General features: G+C 30.9%; 2 protein-coding genes across 2 annotated transcripts; both read left to right on the top strand.

Annotated features, from left to right (window-relative positions):
- Positions 1-54: 54 nt before the first annotated feature.
- On the top strand, positions 55-14,398 carry LOC139488416 (diphthine methyltransferase-like). The gene is made up of 8 exons (XM_071273983.1): positions 55-253; positions 5,645-5,782; positions 6,603-6,901; positions 9,786-9,943; positions 10,793-10,865; positions 12,320-12,385; positions 13,361-13,533; positions 14,152-14,398. Exons 2-8 carry the CDS (start codon positions 5,654-5,656, stop codon positions 14,376-14,378), a joined length of 1,125 nt encoding a protein of 374 aa, XP_071130084.1. The 5' UTR covers positions 55-253; positions 5,645-5,653; the 3' UTR covers positions 14,379-14,398.
- On the top strand, positions 184-3,502 carry LOC139488418 (uncharacterized). Its single transcript, XM_071273986.1, has 2 exons — positions 184-1,036; positions 1,727-3,502. The coding sequence occupies exons 1-2, from the start codon at positions 389-391 to the stop codon at positions 2,090-2,092; spliced, it is 1,014 nt and encodes a 337-aa protein (XP_071130087.1). The 5' UTR covers positions 184-388; the 3' UTR covers positions 2,093-3,502.
- Positions 14,399-17,125: the final 2,727 nt, after the last annotated feature.

Here is a 17,125-nt window from a genome sequence, read left to right as displayed (position 1 = left end):
TCGAAATTTGCAAAACGAAACTATTATCTATGTACATTATTCTCATCAAATTACATTGTTTGAAAAAAAAATGAAGTTTTGTTATTTAATGATATTTTAATACACATTTTAATAAGTACATTTCATTTTTACAACAATATATTTGAGAAAAAAAATGTTTCGTTTTGTAAAATCTTTTAACACGTCGACTTCCTTATTTGTAAGCACAACAACACAAAGAGCTCGTCTTTACATGACATAACAAGACATAAAGGTTAATACTTAAAAGAATTTAGACATTTTAACCCTTCCCTTATCTCTCCTTTATTACTTATTTATATTTTCCCAACAGTCAAGTAATCTTTGTAATTAAAATTTTTGATGTGGGCGAGGTTTACAAGAGCAGTGCATGCATGCGTTAAAAGTTCAAGGGTCAAGTGGAATAAGGTGCAGAGCACCAAATTCCTTGACCTTTGTAGGGAAGCTGGGGAATTTGAGATACACGATGAAGTTATGTGCTGTTTTAAACTGTGGAAACTCAACTTATCACCTTCAAAAGTGGATGGGGGACTGGTGTCCAATACACCAATGCAACTATGGAACTTCAAGATGTGTTTGTGATCCTCCTTTCAAATTATTTCCATTTCCAACTGAGAGAAAAAATCCTAAGGGGAGACAAGAGTGGATAAACTTAATCAACAGGACAGATCCTGAAACTGGAGAATGTTGGGCTCCAAAAAGTCACAGTAGGGTTTGTTCAAAACATTTTCCTGATGGGAGACCTACACATGAAAATGCTAACCCTATAAACAATTTGATTCTGGAACCAGTAGAGAAACCCAAAAGAGGAAGATCAAGCCAAATGAAAAGAAAACTTGAAGTGCCAAAGTTTATTTCTATATCAGAAAATGTAATTGATGCAGATGCTTGTGGATCTGAATCAGATAGCATGGAATTAATTGAATCTCAAAATGGAAATGAATGCAATATCTCAAAAAATAACTCAGAATCTCATCCTTCAAAAGAAACAGTTCAAAATTTAGGCATCAGTAGAGCTGTAAGTTCAACTTGTTAACATGATTAAGCATGTGCTCATTTAGATTATACATGAATGCTGATTTTATAGAAATATATATACATTTTACATTTGTAATTGCACATAAATATATTTGTATGTTATTGTAATGATAAACATTCAAATGTATGTCGTACATGTACAACTGTACGTATGTCTGTTCATGTCAGTAAATTACATAGCATAGATTAGAGCATGTTACGATACAAGAGTATGTTGAAGAAAAAAATACTAAAACTTATCTTGGGTCACAAAGGTGAACAGATGCAGATCCAAAATTTAATAACTAAGCCTTGTTATTACAGTTAAGTTTATCCCATAAAAGCGTCATCTCATTGATTTACCATGGTTAATCAAAAATGTATTGATTTAATTAACAAGTAGTTATCAAGGCTATGCATTTAGTTTCTGTGCAAAGTCTCAAGAGTTCCCTAGAGCCCATTATAAAATAAAATCTTTTTGATTTATTTTACAAATAACAAACATACGTTATTACAGATTTATAAAATTTCAGGAATAAAGAGTAGACAACTCATGAAAGTATCTGTAATAACACACACAAGTTATTTTCTGTAATAACCCTATAAAGTTGTATCTCTGACCATGCTGACTGGTATATAATAAGATCAAAAACAATCTCATAGTTTAACCATATTTATTTTTATTTTGCAGAAGGCCATGGAGGAAGATAGCAACTCTCCTGCTGTGAGTAATCCAGGGACCCCTAGATCTGAACAGGAAGTCAGAGCCACACCCCCTCCTCAGAAAATGATGGGACAAGCTATGAATCCCTACCAACAACAGCTACAGCAACAACATATGTTAGCACAAATGCAGGGATCACAGTTTCCGCTAGGACATCAATCTCAAAGCAAATACACACAATTATTAGCAGTGATCGAGGACATGGGTAAAGACATTCGACCAACATATTCTGGAAGTAAAATGTCTGCAGAAAGATTAAAGCGGGGAATAGTTCATGCTAGGATTTTAGTGAGAGAATGCTTGATGGAATGTGAAAGAAGTGCAAGGAATTAAATTAGAATCTTGATTATAAAAAGAAGATTATAGTATTACTTGTTCATACATCATTTTTATGCATTGTATAAAATTGACATAGTAAAATAAATCAAAATACAGAGCTATATAAGACTATCATCGAAATCATTTCATTCATCACTTGTTCACTCATGGCTTTAATTTTATGTATATGTCAAAGATATAAATCTTTTGTATGAATTCAATGAAATTATGAGCAAGATTGAAAATTGATATTATATTTATGACCAATAAGATTACAAATTAATCTAATACTTATCATTTTTTTCTAATCATAAAGTTTGTGCTGAAACAATAATAATACAGGTTTTCTATTTTTAGCAATTGATCCTGTTTTGAAAGTTGATATGAACATGTTATTATATGAGCATTTTAAAGGTTGTGTGTTCTACAGCATGTTAGGTGTTATTCGTGTACATGTGCAAGACATAAAAAGCAAAATGTACATTGTAACATTATTTATATATGCAAGTTTTTTGAAAATCTGTTTTGTTGGAGGAAATTTTTTGGGGGTGAAATTACATGTATATCCTCTTGCTTTATAATTTTAAATAATATATGTCTACAAATCATGCACATCTGGTTAATATTTATTTTTAAAGATACATTTACAGGTATAATCATGTTGTTAAAAATAGAAGTTCAGAAGATCAATCCTAACTTATCTAAGCTTTGTCTACCATCATTTACAATGTAGCTATAGGGCATAACTTGAAAAAGATGAACACATTTTTAAGTCTACAATATCTGGAAGAATCTTATTAATGTAATAGATTATCTCCCCTTTTCTCTCTGCCAAAAAAAATTAGTTGGAAATGTAATTAAATATTCACATTGTTTTGCAGTTCAAATATTTTCTTCAGAGTTTTGTCCCTTGGTTTTGCTTCTTGAGTTTTAAAAGAACATTGGATATAGTTAGAAAAAAAATTTCAGAGCATTTCCAATTTATTTTTCTTGATGATTATAGAATATTATATTTATAAGGAAATTTGGTATATGGAATATAGAAAACCCTATCAAGAAAATAATGTTCATTTTAATATCCAAAATGTAATATTCCTGATTTTGTTAAATTTTATGTTTAGCAGTTTTAAATTTACTGAAAGGAGAAATGGTAATTTTAAACTATGGGCTCCAATTTCAATGACTTTGCATAAAGCCTGTAGGGAAGACACTGACTTCAATTTTATGAAAACAATAATTTAATTTTGAAAATGAGCTAGATAATGATTTTGCTTATGGTATATAGAGTAAGACAACTGAAGTATTATGTAAGTAATGTTGTACATTTTTTTAATCATGATACATTAAATATTATTAAAAAATCCTCTGGAAGGAAACATGTTGAAATGATATTACTGTAAATTAAATAAAAGAAATAGAAGTAAATTGGTTTTTTTCTTGGCATCTATATATTAGAAGATGTGGTATGAGTGCCAATGAGACAACTCTCCATCCAAGTCACAATTTGTATAACTAAACCATTTTAGGTCAATGTATGGCCTTCCATACAGATCCTTGGCTCATACTGAACAGCAAACTATCAGCTGTTTGTTGCATAGTACATATCCCTATCTACATCTATACCTTCAATTGTGACTGTTTGTACGACATGTATTACAAGTACAATAAAGTATTGGTATATTGTATAGAAACCTTAACTTGGAAAAAAATATTTACATGACAGTATCGGTCAATAATTAGTTAACTTGAAATTTTAATCATTCAGAATGACTAAATATTTAGTGTAACAAATTATTTAGCTACATTTTTTGCACAATGCATTATTTAAATTTAGAGTACCAGTAGCTTAAATTTTACACAAAGCATCAATCTTCTTCCATCACAGTTAACCAACAATGAACTAAATTTCTGCATTGAGTATATTGAATATTCATGTTGTGGAATAGAATCAGTCTCTTTATAGTCTTGACAAGTTGAGAATTAATTCAACACTGAATACCAAATATCTTACACCAACACCTAAAAAACAAATGTGTAAGAGACTATGACCATACAATCTGTTTTATTCTGATAGAGAGTAGGTTGTAGCTGTTAAATATTAACCTGTATGGTTTGTTAAAAAGAGTGATTTGTGTGCAATAAACTTGTACATGTTTATTATCCATGACATTTGCTATTTATATACAGCAAAAATAATCAAATTATGGGTACAATTTATAATCAAACATAAACCTGCAGTATTGGGGAAACTCTTCTAGATACCATGTTTAAAAAGACAGCTATCAGATAAGTGAACTTGTACAGTCACTTTCAAAAAGGAAGGGTTGGGTTAATATATATTATTCTGATCTCTTAAAGATACAAAAAAGACATTCAAACTCACACAACCGAAAACAAGATGACAACACCATGTCAAAAAACAAAAAAAAGGAGCCAAAAAAGAACAATCATAGAAAATTAAAAATTGAACAACCCTAAATTTGAGCTAAATACATGTACTATGATTATTAACTTTTAATTTTGCAATCATTTGAATCATGAAAGCACACTACATACTGAAGCACTCACTAAAAGATTTGGAATATTTCTCAATGGCAACCAACTATTAGAAGTAGAATTACACTGGTTTACTGGCCCTGGAATCAAGGTCACGAAGAAGTAGGTCAATGGTAATCTGTATGTAGATGTATCAGGATTGGCACATGTTACTTCACTGAAGATTATGGTACTGAAATTGAATATTTTGCATATGTTTACATGTTAAAGTGTGTGGTTATGTCAGTAGGAGATTAATATAGCATTTGCAACAAAATATACTTTTGACCAGTTATGATGAGCCATATGTTAAACACATTTATATACAGGTTAAAATATTGCCATTTTCATTTTAACATATGCATAATAATACATATTAAAATAAGGATGTGGTATGATTGCTTATGAGACAACAATCAATCAAAGTTCAAATAAAGTGGATGTAAGCAATTATAGGCTGCTATACAGTGTGCACTGATGAGAAAACCCTATACGAAATTGGTGGCTATAAAGGCCCTGACATGAAAAATATGAAACAATTCAATTTAAAAAATAACAGCCTTCTTTATAACATAGCAATTATCCAATTATGCTTCATTATATTAGTTTTGTCAATCAGCAACTCCTTGCAGACAAAATGAAAGAATTTCACCATTCCTGCACAGATTGTTTTTCAGAAATTTCTTGTTATTATGTATTTATGCCCTATAAAATAAAGACTACTTTTACTTTCCTGTGTACATCATCGCAACATGGTATAAGCAACTGTAAGTGTAAACCACTCTATTTTTGTGTTAAATTGTAATTAAAGACCCCATTATTGTAATTATTAGTTTTTGGAGTACAACTTTCTTTTGTAATAGAGGGGCTTTAGATACCAGAGGGACAGTCAAACACATAGATTGAAAATAAACTGACAACACCATGGTTACCCAAAACAAAGACAAACAGACGAATAACAGTCCAGAAGACACAACATAGAAAATAAGATTTGCATAGTTTAAATTTCCCATATTATTTTCTATTCCCTAGTGTTTTGATATGGCAGAAACATTACAAGTCCTAGACACAGAATACAGTGCAGACTCTGTAGAATGGTGTCCACATGAGGGTTATCAAGATGTTTTACTATGTGGTACATACCAGTTAGACCAGTCTAATGATGCACAGGTTTGTAGTTCTTTTTTATATTTATTTAGAATTCAAAAGAGACTTGTGTAGGTTCAAAAGTTTTTAAATAAACATCACCAACTTGCAATAAATTGGATAATGACTTCATCTTGAAAATAAACAAATTGAAAAAGGGTTCATATTTATTTATACAAAAATTTATGAGATAGTTTTGGATTATTTGGATTAAACAAACTCTACCATCCAGCTAGAAAGTAGCTTACAAGTTAGGGTAATCTGATGGGTTTTGGGATGAATATTGCATAAACTATCACTACTTTTAAGATAAAGAAAAAGATATAGCATTGTGCACAACATTCTATATACTTCATGAACATTTAAAGAAAATGTATCAATGAAATACATGTAACTATATACTTATATAATGATGTGTATATTTTTACTTGTAAATAACATGAATTGTAATTGGTGTATGAATCTATTGTCTGCTCTAAAACATAGATTGTAATATTTAAATTTAGAGTTATCTTTCTTTGTCCATAATTGAATGGTAAGGACAAAGAAATATATCTCAAATTTATGCATGTAGTATTGCTGTCCAATGTTTAATTCAATGCAATTTAAATATAATTTGTTTTAATTGCAAAGTTAGTGCAATATTTTCCTTCAATGCCCACAGGCACCTTTAATTTTATAAGACTAGTATGATAGTTTTATTCTGAAGAAAAATACTCATAAATTAATTTTACTTAGTTTACATATTTCCAGAGTATGCTGTCACATTTTAGTTTTTCTTCAACTTTTGTTATTACCTTTCTACAACCAATTTTTTGAAAGCACAAAATGACATTCTTTACAGGAAGACAATTCTGCACCACAAACAAGGTTAGGAAAACTACATACCTATAGACTTAAACAAGAAGAAGAAACCCAGAGCCTTAAGCATGTACAGACTACAGATATGCCAGGAATACTGGATATAAAATGGTGTCCATCATTGATAAATAACCAATCATTGTTTGGACTTGTCAATTCTATAGGACAGCTGCAGATCTATAAGATAAATGAAGATCATAAATCAGACTTTGTCACATCCACAGAGTTAGGCGAACAAGTGTTAGGCTTGTCATTGGATTGGGCAAACAGAGTTCATAATAGGTATGCTTATCTGTTTTAGAAATAAATTTTTGCGAGGTACTAAGAGTAGGGTTTACAGAAAAGGGAATACTATAATGGTAAAAAAAATAGATTAAAGGACCAAAAAAAATAGGGAAAATTAGGACAAAAAAAATAACGCTTGAACATATAAAGAAAAAGAATAATGAGCAACAACAAAAATAAATAGAGATAAATGGCCTTAAAAACAATACAGAAATAATTATAAATAACATAAAATTGCTGCAATATCCTATTGTGTATATTTAATTTTTAAGGTAGATTATATTTTAAGACATGAAAACATTTGTCAAAACTTTTTTTTTCTTCACATACTAGAATGCCATACAAATGTACATGCAAAGTACTGTTTTATTCATTTTTTAAGCAGGCAAGTTTAATAAGACTATAAGTCTCATTTTTATCAAGCATTCGACTTTAGTCTAAAAAGTGAGACAAAGCAATCCTACATTCCGTCGTTGTCGGCGGCATCCACAAATATTCACTCTGTGGTTAAAGTTTTTGAAATTTTTATAACTTTCTTAAACTATACTGGATTTTCTACCAAACTTGGACAGAAGCTTGTTTATGATCATAAGATAGTATCCAGAAGTAAATTTTGTAAAAATAAAATTCCATTTTAGCTCACCTGGCCTGAAGGGCCAAGTGAGCTTTTCTCATCACTTTGCGTCCGTTGTCCGTCGTTGTCGTCTGTTAACTTTTACAAAAATCTTCTCCTCTGAAACTACTGGGTCAAATTTAACCAAACTTGGCCACAATCATCATTGGGGTATCTAGTTTAAAAATGTGTCTGGTGACCCGGCCAACCAAGATGGCCACCATGGCTAAAAATAGAACATAGGGGTAAAATGTAGATTTTGGCTTATATCTCTGAAACCAAAGCATTTAGAGCAAATCTGACTCGGTGTTTAATTGTTTTTTAGGTCAAGATCTATCTGCCCTGAAATTTTCAGATGAATCTGAGAACCTTTTGTTGGGTTGCTGCCACTAAATTGGTAATTTTCAGAAAATTTGCAGTTTTTGGTTATTATTTTGAATATTATTATAGATAGATTATTATAGGTAGAGATAACTGTAAACATCATGATGTTCAGCAAAGTAAGATCTACAAATAAGTCAACATGAGTTATTGCCCTGTATAGTAATTTTTACCAATTTTTCGTAAATTTTTGTAATCTTGTACAAAAATCTTCTCCTCTGAAACTACTGGGCTAAATTTAATCAAACTTAGCCACAATCATTATTATGGTATTTAGTTTGAAATATGTGTGCGGTGACCTGGCCAACCAACCAAGATGGCAGTCATGGCTAAAAATAGAACATAGGGGTGAAATGTAGATTTTGGCTTATAACTTTGAAACCAAAGCATTTAAAGCAAATCTGACAAGCTGTTAAATTGTTTATCAAGTCAATATCTATCTGCCCTGAAATTTTCAGATGAATTGGACAACTGGTTGTTGGGTTGCTGTCCCCCAATTGGTAATTTTTAAAGAAATTTTGCCATATTTGGTTATTATCTTGAATACTATTATAGATAGAGATAAACTGTAAACAGCAATAATGTTCGGCAAAGTAAGATCTACAAATAAGTCAACATGACCAAAATGGTCAGTTGACCCTTAAGGAGTTCTTGCCCTTTATAATCAATTTTTAACAATTTCCATTAATTTGGTAAATTTTTACAAAATTATATTTAATTTTCCTCTGTAACAAAAGGGCCAAGTTTATTATAGATAGAGAAAACTGTAAGTAGCAAGAATTTCAGTAAATAAAGATCTACAAACACATTACCATCATCAAAACACAATTTTGTCATGAATCCATCTTTGTAATTTGCTTAATATGCACATAGACCAAGGTGAGCGACACAGGCTCTTAAGAGCCTCTAGTTTCTGTATTTTATTTATAAATGGACATAGTTTTACTGCGGGGAAACAACACATTCAATCTGTGGTTAAAGTTTTTAAAATTTGAATACCTTTTTTAAACTATACTGGATTTCTACCAAACTTGGACAGAAGCTTGTTTATGATCATATAAAGATAGTATCCAGAAGTTAAGTTTGCAAAAATAAAATTTCATTTTTTCTGTATTTTACTTATAAATGAACTTAGATTTTCTGCCAGGAAACAACACATTCACTCTCTAGTTAAAGTTTTTTAAATTTTAATAACTTTCTTAAACTATCCTGGGTTTGTACCAAATTTGGACAGAAGCTTGTTTATGATCATAAGATAGTATCCAGAAGTAAATTTTGTAAAAAAATATATCCATTTTTTCCATGTTTTACTTTTAAATGGACTTAGATTTTCTGCCAGGAAACAACACATTCACTCTGTGGTTAAATTTTTTTTAAATTTAATAACTTCTTATACTATTTTGAATTGTACCAAACTTGAACAGAAGCTTGTTCATGATCAAAAGCTAGTATCTAGATGGGAATTTTGTTAATATTTTGTACCTGTGTATCTGTATATGTTTTACTTATAAACTTAGTTTTTCTTCCAGTCATTTTTTTGCCAGTTAACATAACATACAGTCTGCAGTTAAAGTTTTAAAAACATTTATTAGATTCATAAACTATCCTGGATTTTTATCAAACTTGGACAGAAACTTCTTACAATCAAAAGATAGTGTCAAGAGGAATATTTTTATTGATTTTTTTCCTCATTTTTGTTGAGCCTGCGATTTCCATATTTAGATAAATAAAGGCCATCATATTTTTATTCTTTAAAAGAAATCATACTCCTGTAACATATATTCTGGGATTGTATGATATAGAACTGCTTTTGAGACTTTCTTTTTTTCATTGATGAATATTATAAACATTGTAATTACTTACCGTAGTTCCAATATTTCTTTTCAGTTCAGATCCAGAATTAAGTTGTTCTAGCTCAGATGGTCACATCAGTATATGTAAATTTCATCAAGGTCAACTGAAATGTACATCAAATTGGAAAGCACATGATTTTGAAGCTTGGATTACTGCTTTTAATTACTGGAATACAAATATTGTATATAGTGGTAAGATATTATCCTTATAAACATATATACTGTTCTCAGCTGTAAGGTATGTTATAAGAGTACATATCAGGGTTTATTGTTCACAGATAATTTTCATGTTTACCTCCTTGATATCATGTAAAATGCTGTCTATCAAAATATGAAGATCAAGAAGAGTTTAACAGGAAAAGATTATAATTGTCATAAGTTCATAGCAAATTTATTAAAGTGGTTACTCTACTGAGTGAAATGAATGCTAGTTGAAAAGAAAAATTACTTAGAAAATGTCAATAAAAACTCATGGTTGAACAAATGCAACATCATCAGCAATTACATTTGATGATGAGTTACATAGTGTCTAAATACTTAGCATTCTTTTAATGCCCCATTTATGGGCATTATGTTTTCTGGTCTGTCCATTCATTCGTCTGTCCGTTCGTTCGTCTGTCCGTTTGTTCGTCTATCCGTCGGTGCGTTCCGCTTCAGGTTAAAGTTTTTGGTTGAGGTAGTTTTTGATGAAGTTGAAGTCCAATCAACTTGAAACTTAGTACACATGTTCCCTATGATATGATCTTTCTAATTTTAATGCCAAATTAGAGATTTCACCCCATTTTCACGGTCCACTGAACATAGAAAATGATAGTGCGGATCGGGCATCCATGTACTGGGGACACATTCTTGTTTAATTATGGAAATACACCTCCATAAGAATGTTTTCAAGAATTTGACCTCTATTAACCAATAGTAAGTATATTATTGACTGCAGTCAGCACATTGGATGTTTTTAGCTGGACTTTGATTTTTTGTGATTCTGTTTTTGCTTACATTAACTTAGATTGGCTCTAACCTGACAATTATTCTTTTGATTAGGTGGTGATGACTGTAAATTAAAAGGATGGGATTGTAGACAGGAAACATCATCTCCAATATTTGTAAGTAAAAGGTAAGCACTTCATTAAAAAAGATTACTAGTCTAGAATGACACTTTATACATATGGTGCATCCGAAAGTGCTCTTCTGGAATATCAGGAAAACTCAACCCAAGGATGTATTAATAGGAGAGAAGCGATGTGTCCAAAAGGCACCTAAAATAATAGGCATAAAACAATAGGCATATTCACCTAGTTAAATTTGCCTGAGGAAGTTTGAACATAAGTTTTCTAAATAATTTTCTAATTTATCAACCAAGGATTTAAGAAAGGTAGGTACAAGTTAGATTAGTACCAAAGCAATGACCACTTTGCTTCAGAACATGCAGAGAACTTATGGTTTAGAGAAAACAACATGCTTTGTGTTGAAATGGTAAAAACATTGTTTGATAGGTTTTAATTTGTGTATGGGTCTTACTTAGTATGTCTCTTAATCTTCCTTATATTATTGTTGACTAGAACACACCCGCGAAATCGCGAGCATATACAGTTTGTGAACTGTTGTAGGATGATTTTTTGTAAAAGATATTATGTATGGAGAATTTCCTTAAAGGTATCAAAAGCCCTCTCCCTTTTTCCAAAGTCCGATATTTGTTTCCTTTCTGTTAAATTCAATTATTTTCGTGTTTCTGGCCTCAGACCACAATTATTCTTCCCCTTTGCTACAATGCATCTTTTGGTAAAAGTCAAATTAAATTAAAAATTTGCACCGCTTCAAAAATAAAATAAATAAACTGCTTATATATAGACCATTATTAGTCTAATATAAACTATGCTTCTAGGACAACCCATCAGTGCTTTTTCTTTGAGAGCCTTTTTAACATGCCAATGGTAGGTTATGAATCTTGTATAAATTACTAAAACCAACTAAGGCTAATTTGAGAGGTGGTCGGAGGGGTCCTGATCCCGAAATCCCGGGCTTAAAAACATTAAGAACATGCAGAATTTAAAAAAAAATCATATCCCGAAATTGAAAAATATATTCCCTTATCTATGACTAAAAGTCAGTCTGATGACGGAATCAATATCCTGACTCCTTTTTGTCGTTTTTCTCCAAAAATAATTCAATCTAAATAATTATAAGAATGGATGACAAATGCGACTATGAATGTAACCTATAGAACACAAAGGCATGATGATTAATTTATTGTGGAAGGAAGTGAAGCAACACACAAAATGAGGTCTTCTCGTTTAATAGTATAGATAATTGAGGAAAAATGTATTAACAAAATACTGAACTCGAAGGGAAAATTACTAAAAGTGGAAGTTCGTAAAACCTGATCAAACCAAAATGAAATTTTACATCAGTAGAGATTTTATTTGGGAATTGGTGTCTAATTGTAGATGAAAATGGTTTGAACTATATGCAGTTTACATTTATTAATTCCAGATATAGTTTAGATGTATGCAGGTTAAAGTGCCTCAGTTTAATTATGTGTGTTTTACTTGTACATTTGTACATTTCCAGACATAGTATGGGTGTATGTAGTATACAGTGCCACCCTTTTAAAGAAAATGTGCTCAGTACTGGAAGGTAAGAATATTGATAGTAGAATATTTTCTCTTTTTAATTTTTATGCATCTGACAATAGATGGGGCATTATGTTTACCAGTCTGTGTCCCTCTGTTTCTCTGTTATAATAATATTGAATTTCCGTAAGCAAATACAGCTGATTGGATTTACACAATATAAATATCCAATAGATAGTATACAGCATAATATAACCTTTATACACAAATTATACAAATCAATGACAAAATTAAAGCCGAGTATGACATATAGACATATTAAACTAAAAATAAACATTTGAATAATTAACCATTACATGCTTTTTCTGCCGAAAATAAATATTTTCCTAGGTAGTTAATCTCTTTGACATTTCTTACAAATAACAGTTGCACTAATTTAAAAGTAGATGGTCTCTCATAGTAATAACTATGTTAGACCATCCATTAGTTCATCAGTTGTTTTGTTTTCTGATATATTTACCATTGTAATAGTGACCACTGTAATATCATTCACTGTAATAGTGTCAACAGTAATTTTAGCATCTGTAATATTGTGCACTGATCAATTTTTTTACTGTATTATCAGTCACTGAAATAGTGTCCACTGTAATATTTTCCACTGAAATAGTGTCCACTGTTATATAAGCTACTGTGACATTGTTTGCTGTAATATCATCCACTGTAATAGGTTTGACTGTAATGAACTCTTTGATAGTGTTCACTGTTATTGTGTCCTCTCTATTAATGCTATTCACTGCAATAATGTTCACTGTAACTAATGGTGTCTTCTGTAATGTAATCCACTGTGATAGTGTCATAGTCTTGTTATAATAATTTGTGTGTTATAGCTTCAGTAACAACTTTATTTGCTCAATTGGTGGCAATTATTTTTCAAGTAATAGCAGGTCACAGTATTTTCTCTGCATGATATTTTATAGAGATATGACCATGATACATTATTTTTTAAATGATTGGAGCAATGTTCTTTTTCTTATTGTAGCTATGATGAGAACTTATTTATATGGGATACACGGAATATGAGATCTCCTATAGCAGAGACAAACCTTGGGGGAGGAGTGTGGAGAATTAAATGGGATTCTCAGAAGTCTGATTACATTATAACGGCAACAATGTATAATGGATTCCATGTCATAGATGCTTCTGAATTTTCTGGTAGGTAAAGTTGCCAATAAAATATGACATATTTAAACCAATAATTATGTACTGCCTGTTCAAGACTAACACATTTCAGTTGATTATAGTTTCTTTTGCATTAACACCTCTAAATGTAGACCAATCTGTAAAACTGACAAATAAAATTAAGGAACAGCAGGAACTGGATATACATTAAAGTTATGTGCAATTCGTGTTTTCTGTCATCACTTGGTGTCAAATGTCTAGTATCTGCTGTCTGTCATTAACCTTTAGAAAGATCTTCTCCCCTAAAAACTATTGAACCAATCCCAACCAAATTTGAGGTGATCACAATTATCAATTATAACCCCCCCCCAAAAAAGTACTTTATATCATTCTTAATTGCATGATTAGTATTTGCCTACAGTTTATCATTGACCTAAATGAGGAATACTTGTTAACTGTCCTACTTGCACATTTTCACTTACTCTGGTTCTATGAAGTCTTCTATCCAGCTCCTTGGAACCTTGAGTTATTGTTACTCATGTTGAACATGGTAAATCTCAATAACATGCACATAAATTGTATTGTTATCATTTTCATTTTTTTTCAGATTGATTTCTTTTTATCTCATGATTGTTTTTATGTTTTTTTTAGATGGAAAGCTGTCTGTTGTATGTCATTATGACAAACAAGAGTCTATAGGATATGGTGCTGATATTTGCTATAAACATTCTGTTGATTCAGATAGACATGACAAGGAGATGGGAGATAACTCAACAATGTTGTTCAATAGGACAATTGCCACATGTTCATTTTATAATCATGTTTTACATCTGTGGAATTTTTCAACATCCGAAAAATCTCAAAATAAAGAAAATTAAGATTAATGTCTTATTTTAAATGTTTTTTATGCATTTTCATAAATAAAACATTTTTATGCTTTGGTTATGTGCCAAAGTAACAACTTCAATCTTGTTCCAAAAGAAACATGAACAAATAATTCCAAATCATGGAACTTACAGTATTTAAAAAAATTAGAATAATCCACATAGCAACAATGAAAATAAGTCTTTGTGAAAGATTGATACATTATGCATTTTGATTATAGAATTATTATTTCAGCAGTCATTAATTTTTGGTCATTAAGTTTTACCTATTACTGCTTACACTTTCGCATACTGATGAAGGATATTTGACAACATTTTTAGAACAAAAAGAAATGTGGTTCATATATCAATGAGACAGCAAATCTGTTAAAAAAAAATCAAAAGCTGCATGTCTCGGAAGTTTCTTGGAAAATTTGATGTTGATGGGAGAGTTTTGAAAGTTTCTGTTTAATTTATGTACAAACTTTAGATGATAAGGAGCCTGATGAATTCTACAGATATATAACTGATTTTCAGTGAAATTTGTAAAAAAAGTAAAATCACAAAAATACTGAATTCAAAGCGAAAAGTCCCTAATCAAATGGCAAAATCAAAAGATTAAACACATCAAATGAATGGATAACAACTTTCATATTCCTGACTTGGTACAGGCATTTTCTTATGTAGAAAATGGTTGATAAAACCTGGTTTTGAAGCTAGCTGAAACTTTCACTTGAATGACAGTCGCATACAATTCAATTATATTGACAAGGATGATTGAACAAAACAAACAGACACAATAGGTATTAATGTCAAAAATGAGGGTACAGCACGCAACATTGTGTTATTATCGTAATCACTACAAAAACAACGAATATATAAACAAACATTTACCATTTCAAAATAACACAATGAGGTGATGTTTAAGTACAGAGCCACGTCATAAGTAAAAAAGAAACACAAAAAGGCATACAAAGCACATGATTAGCAAAAATTAAAGATAAGAATACAAAAAATTATAATACAACAATTACGGGATGCATAAGTACCATGTCATTGTAACAAAGAGACATCAAAAGGCATATAGACCCAGCATAATAGCATAATAATTCATATTAACCACGTATGTTGCTCTCTAGATGTTCTATTTTTCTTTTTTTGTTGATCTCCTACTGATGAATACCCCAAATATCCTTTTAGAAAGAAAAAAACAGCTTTCTTAAGTCATTACTAGGGTTTCTATCAAATATAGCTGCCAGAGACGGATTTAGAGGGGGCCCTTTTCCTGGGTAAAAAATTGATTGATTATATAGGGATTCACTGAATCATGACCAGAACGTCCGCTGAGAGGCAGTCAGTGGGTCCCCACTTAAGAAAAAATTGTAGATCCGCCACTGGCTGCCTCAATATGCTCAGATGTCATTTATGGAAGTATTTGGCTTGTTGTTTCTGTGGTAGCATGTTAACATCTGGTGTTGTAGGTCTTACAATCGTTCTTCTGCATCGTCCAATTAAAACATATCGTTGATGTTCCTCTACTGAAAATATGGCATTTGAAAATAAGAGAAAATCATAATGTGTTTCATCCGATATGTTAAAAATTAGACTAAGAGTAGCAGTCTTGAACAAAGCCGTATATATTTCTATCTTTTTTAAATTTCACAGCCTTGACTATGCATGTAACTATTGCACCAGGCTATCAATGACTGTGCCAATGACTGATATTAATACATTGAATCTAACATTGCTACCAGAAGGGGAATTCATATTACAACGATCAGTAAAGTTGCTATGACATTTCCGACTCTATGTAATTTTACCATACAGTACATTTTTCCCTTAACAAAAACTAAGTTCCAGTTTCAGATGAAAGACATCTTAAATTGTATCCAAACTAAGATATATATGGGCATACTACGGTATATAATGAGAGAAAAGCTCCCTATTTATTTTGAAGTCACTATGTTTTAAAGGTCAAGATGATAGCTGTGAGAAAAACTGATAATCATTATGAAAAATGGTTTCTGAATGATTTATCTAATACTTCATACATGATTACAGCCTCACTTTGGCATATGGTCACATGTTTTAAGAGGAATATCGTTCTTTATTTAGAAGTCCCTACATCCTTGATCAAGGTCATAGTTATAAAAACAATAATGACATTTCTGCAGGAAATCGTGTTACAAATACTTCATCAATTACCATATTAGTTTATCTTTTATAGTGATTAAGATTATAACACAATGTTGACTGCTGTAGACATATTCGTTTGTTTTATAGTGATTGAGATTATTACACAATGTTGACTGCTGTAGACATATTCGTTTGTTTTATAGTGATTGAGATTATTACACAATGTTGACTTCTGTAGACATTTTTTTGTTTTGTTTTAATAGTGATTAAGATTATAACACAATGCTGACTGCTGTACCATATTTTTGACATTTTTACATATTATGACTGTTTTTTTTTTGTTCATACATTGTAATGTTCAATATAATGGAATGTAATGCTACTCTCATACAACTGAGAGGTTTAGCTAGCTATAATAAAGGGCTGTGCTTTAGCGCATGATACGCCCGTTGTTTGAAAGACGACGGGCGTGTAAATATGGCAAAAAAGACTACAATGACAATGAAGAGCAGAAAGAAGATAACAGGGAAAGTGAAGATGGTGAAAGTGACTCTACTGAAAGTTATAATCTAAATGAGGAAGTAGGTGATGAAAGTAAGGATTTCATTGATGATGAAGATAAAGAT

This window comes from Mytilus edulis, chromosome 9, assembly GCF_963676685.1.
Source record: "Mytilus edulis chromosome 9, xbMytEdul2.2, whole genome shotgun sequence".
In the NCBI taxonomy this organism is placed as follows: Eukaryota; Metazoa; Mollusca; class Bivalvia; order Mytilida; family Mytilidae; genus Mytilus; species Mytilus edulis.
This window is presented reverse-complemented; position numbering and strand designations above follow the sequence as displayed.

What these genes read in the sequence shown, in the direction of transcription:
- LOC139488418 (XM_071273986.1), top strand. Translation starts at nt 389, where the DNA reads ATGCATGCGTTAAAAGTTCAAGGGTCAAGTGGAATAAGGTGCAGAGCA. An exon ending in ATTTAGGCATCAGTAGAGCT is followed by an intron (nt 1,037 to 1,726) that starts GTAAGTTCAACT and finishes TTTATTTTGCAG; the next exon opens with AAGGCCATGGAGGAAGATAG.
- LOC139488416 (XM_071273983.1), top strand. Translation starts at nt 5,654, where the DNA reads ATGGCAGAAACATTACAAGTCCTAGACACAGAATACAGTGCAGACTCT. An exon ending in TACAAATATTGTATATAGTG is followed by an intron (nt 9,944 to 10,792) that starts GTAAGATATTAT and finishes TCTTTTGATTAG; the next exon opens with GTGGTGATGACTGTAAATTA. An exon ending in CCAATATTTGTAAGTAAAAG is followed by an intron (nt 10,866 to 12,319) that starts GTAAGCACTTCA and finishes GTACATTTCCAG; the next exon opens with ACATAGTATGGGTGTATGTA.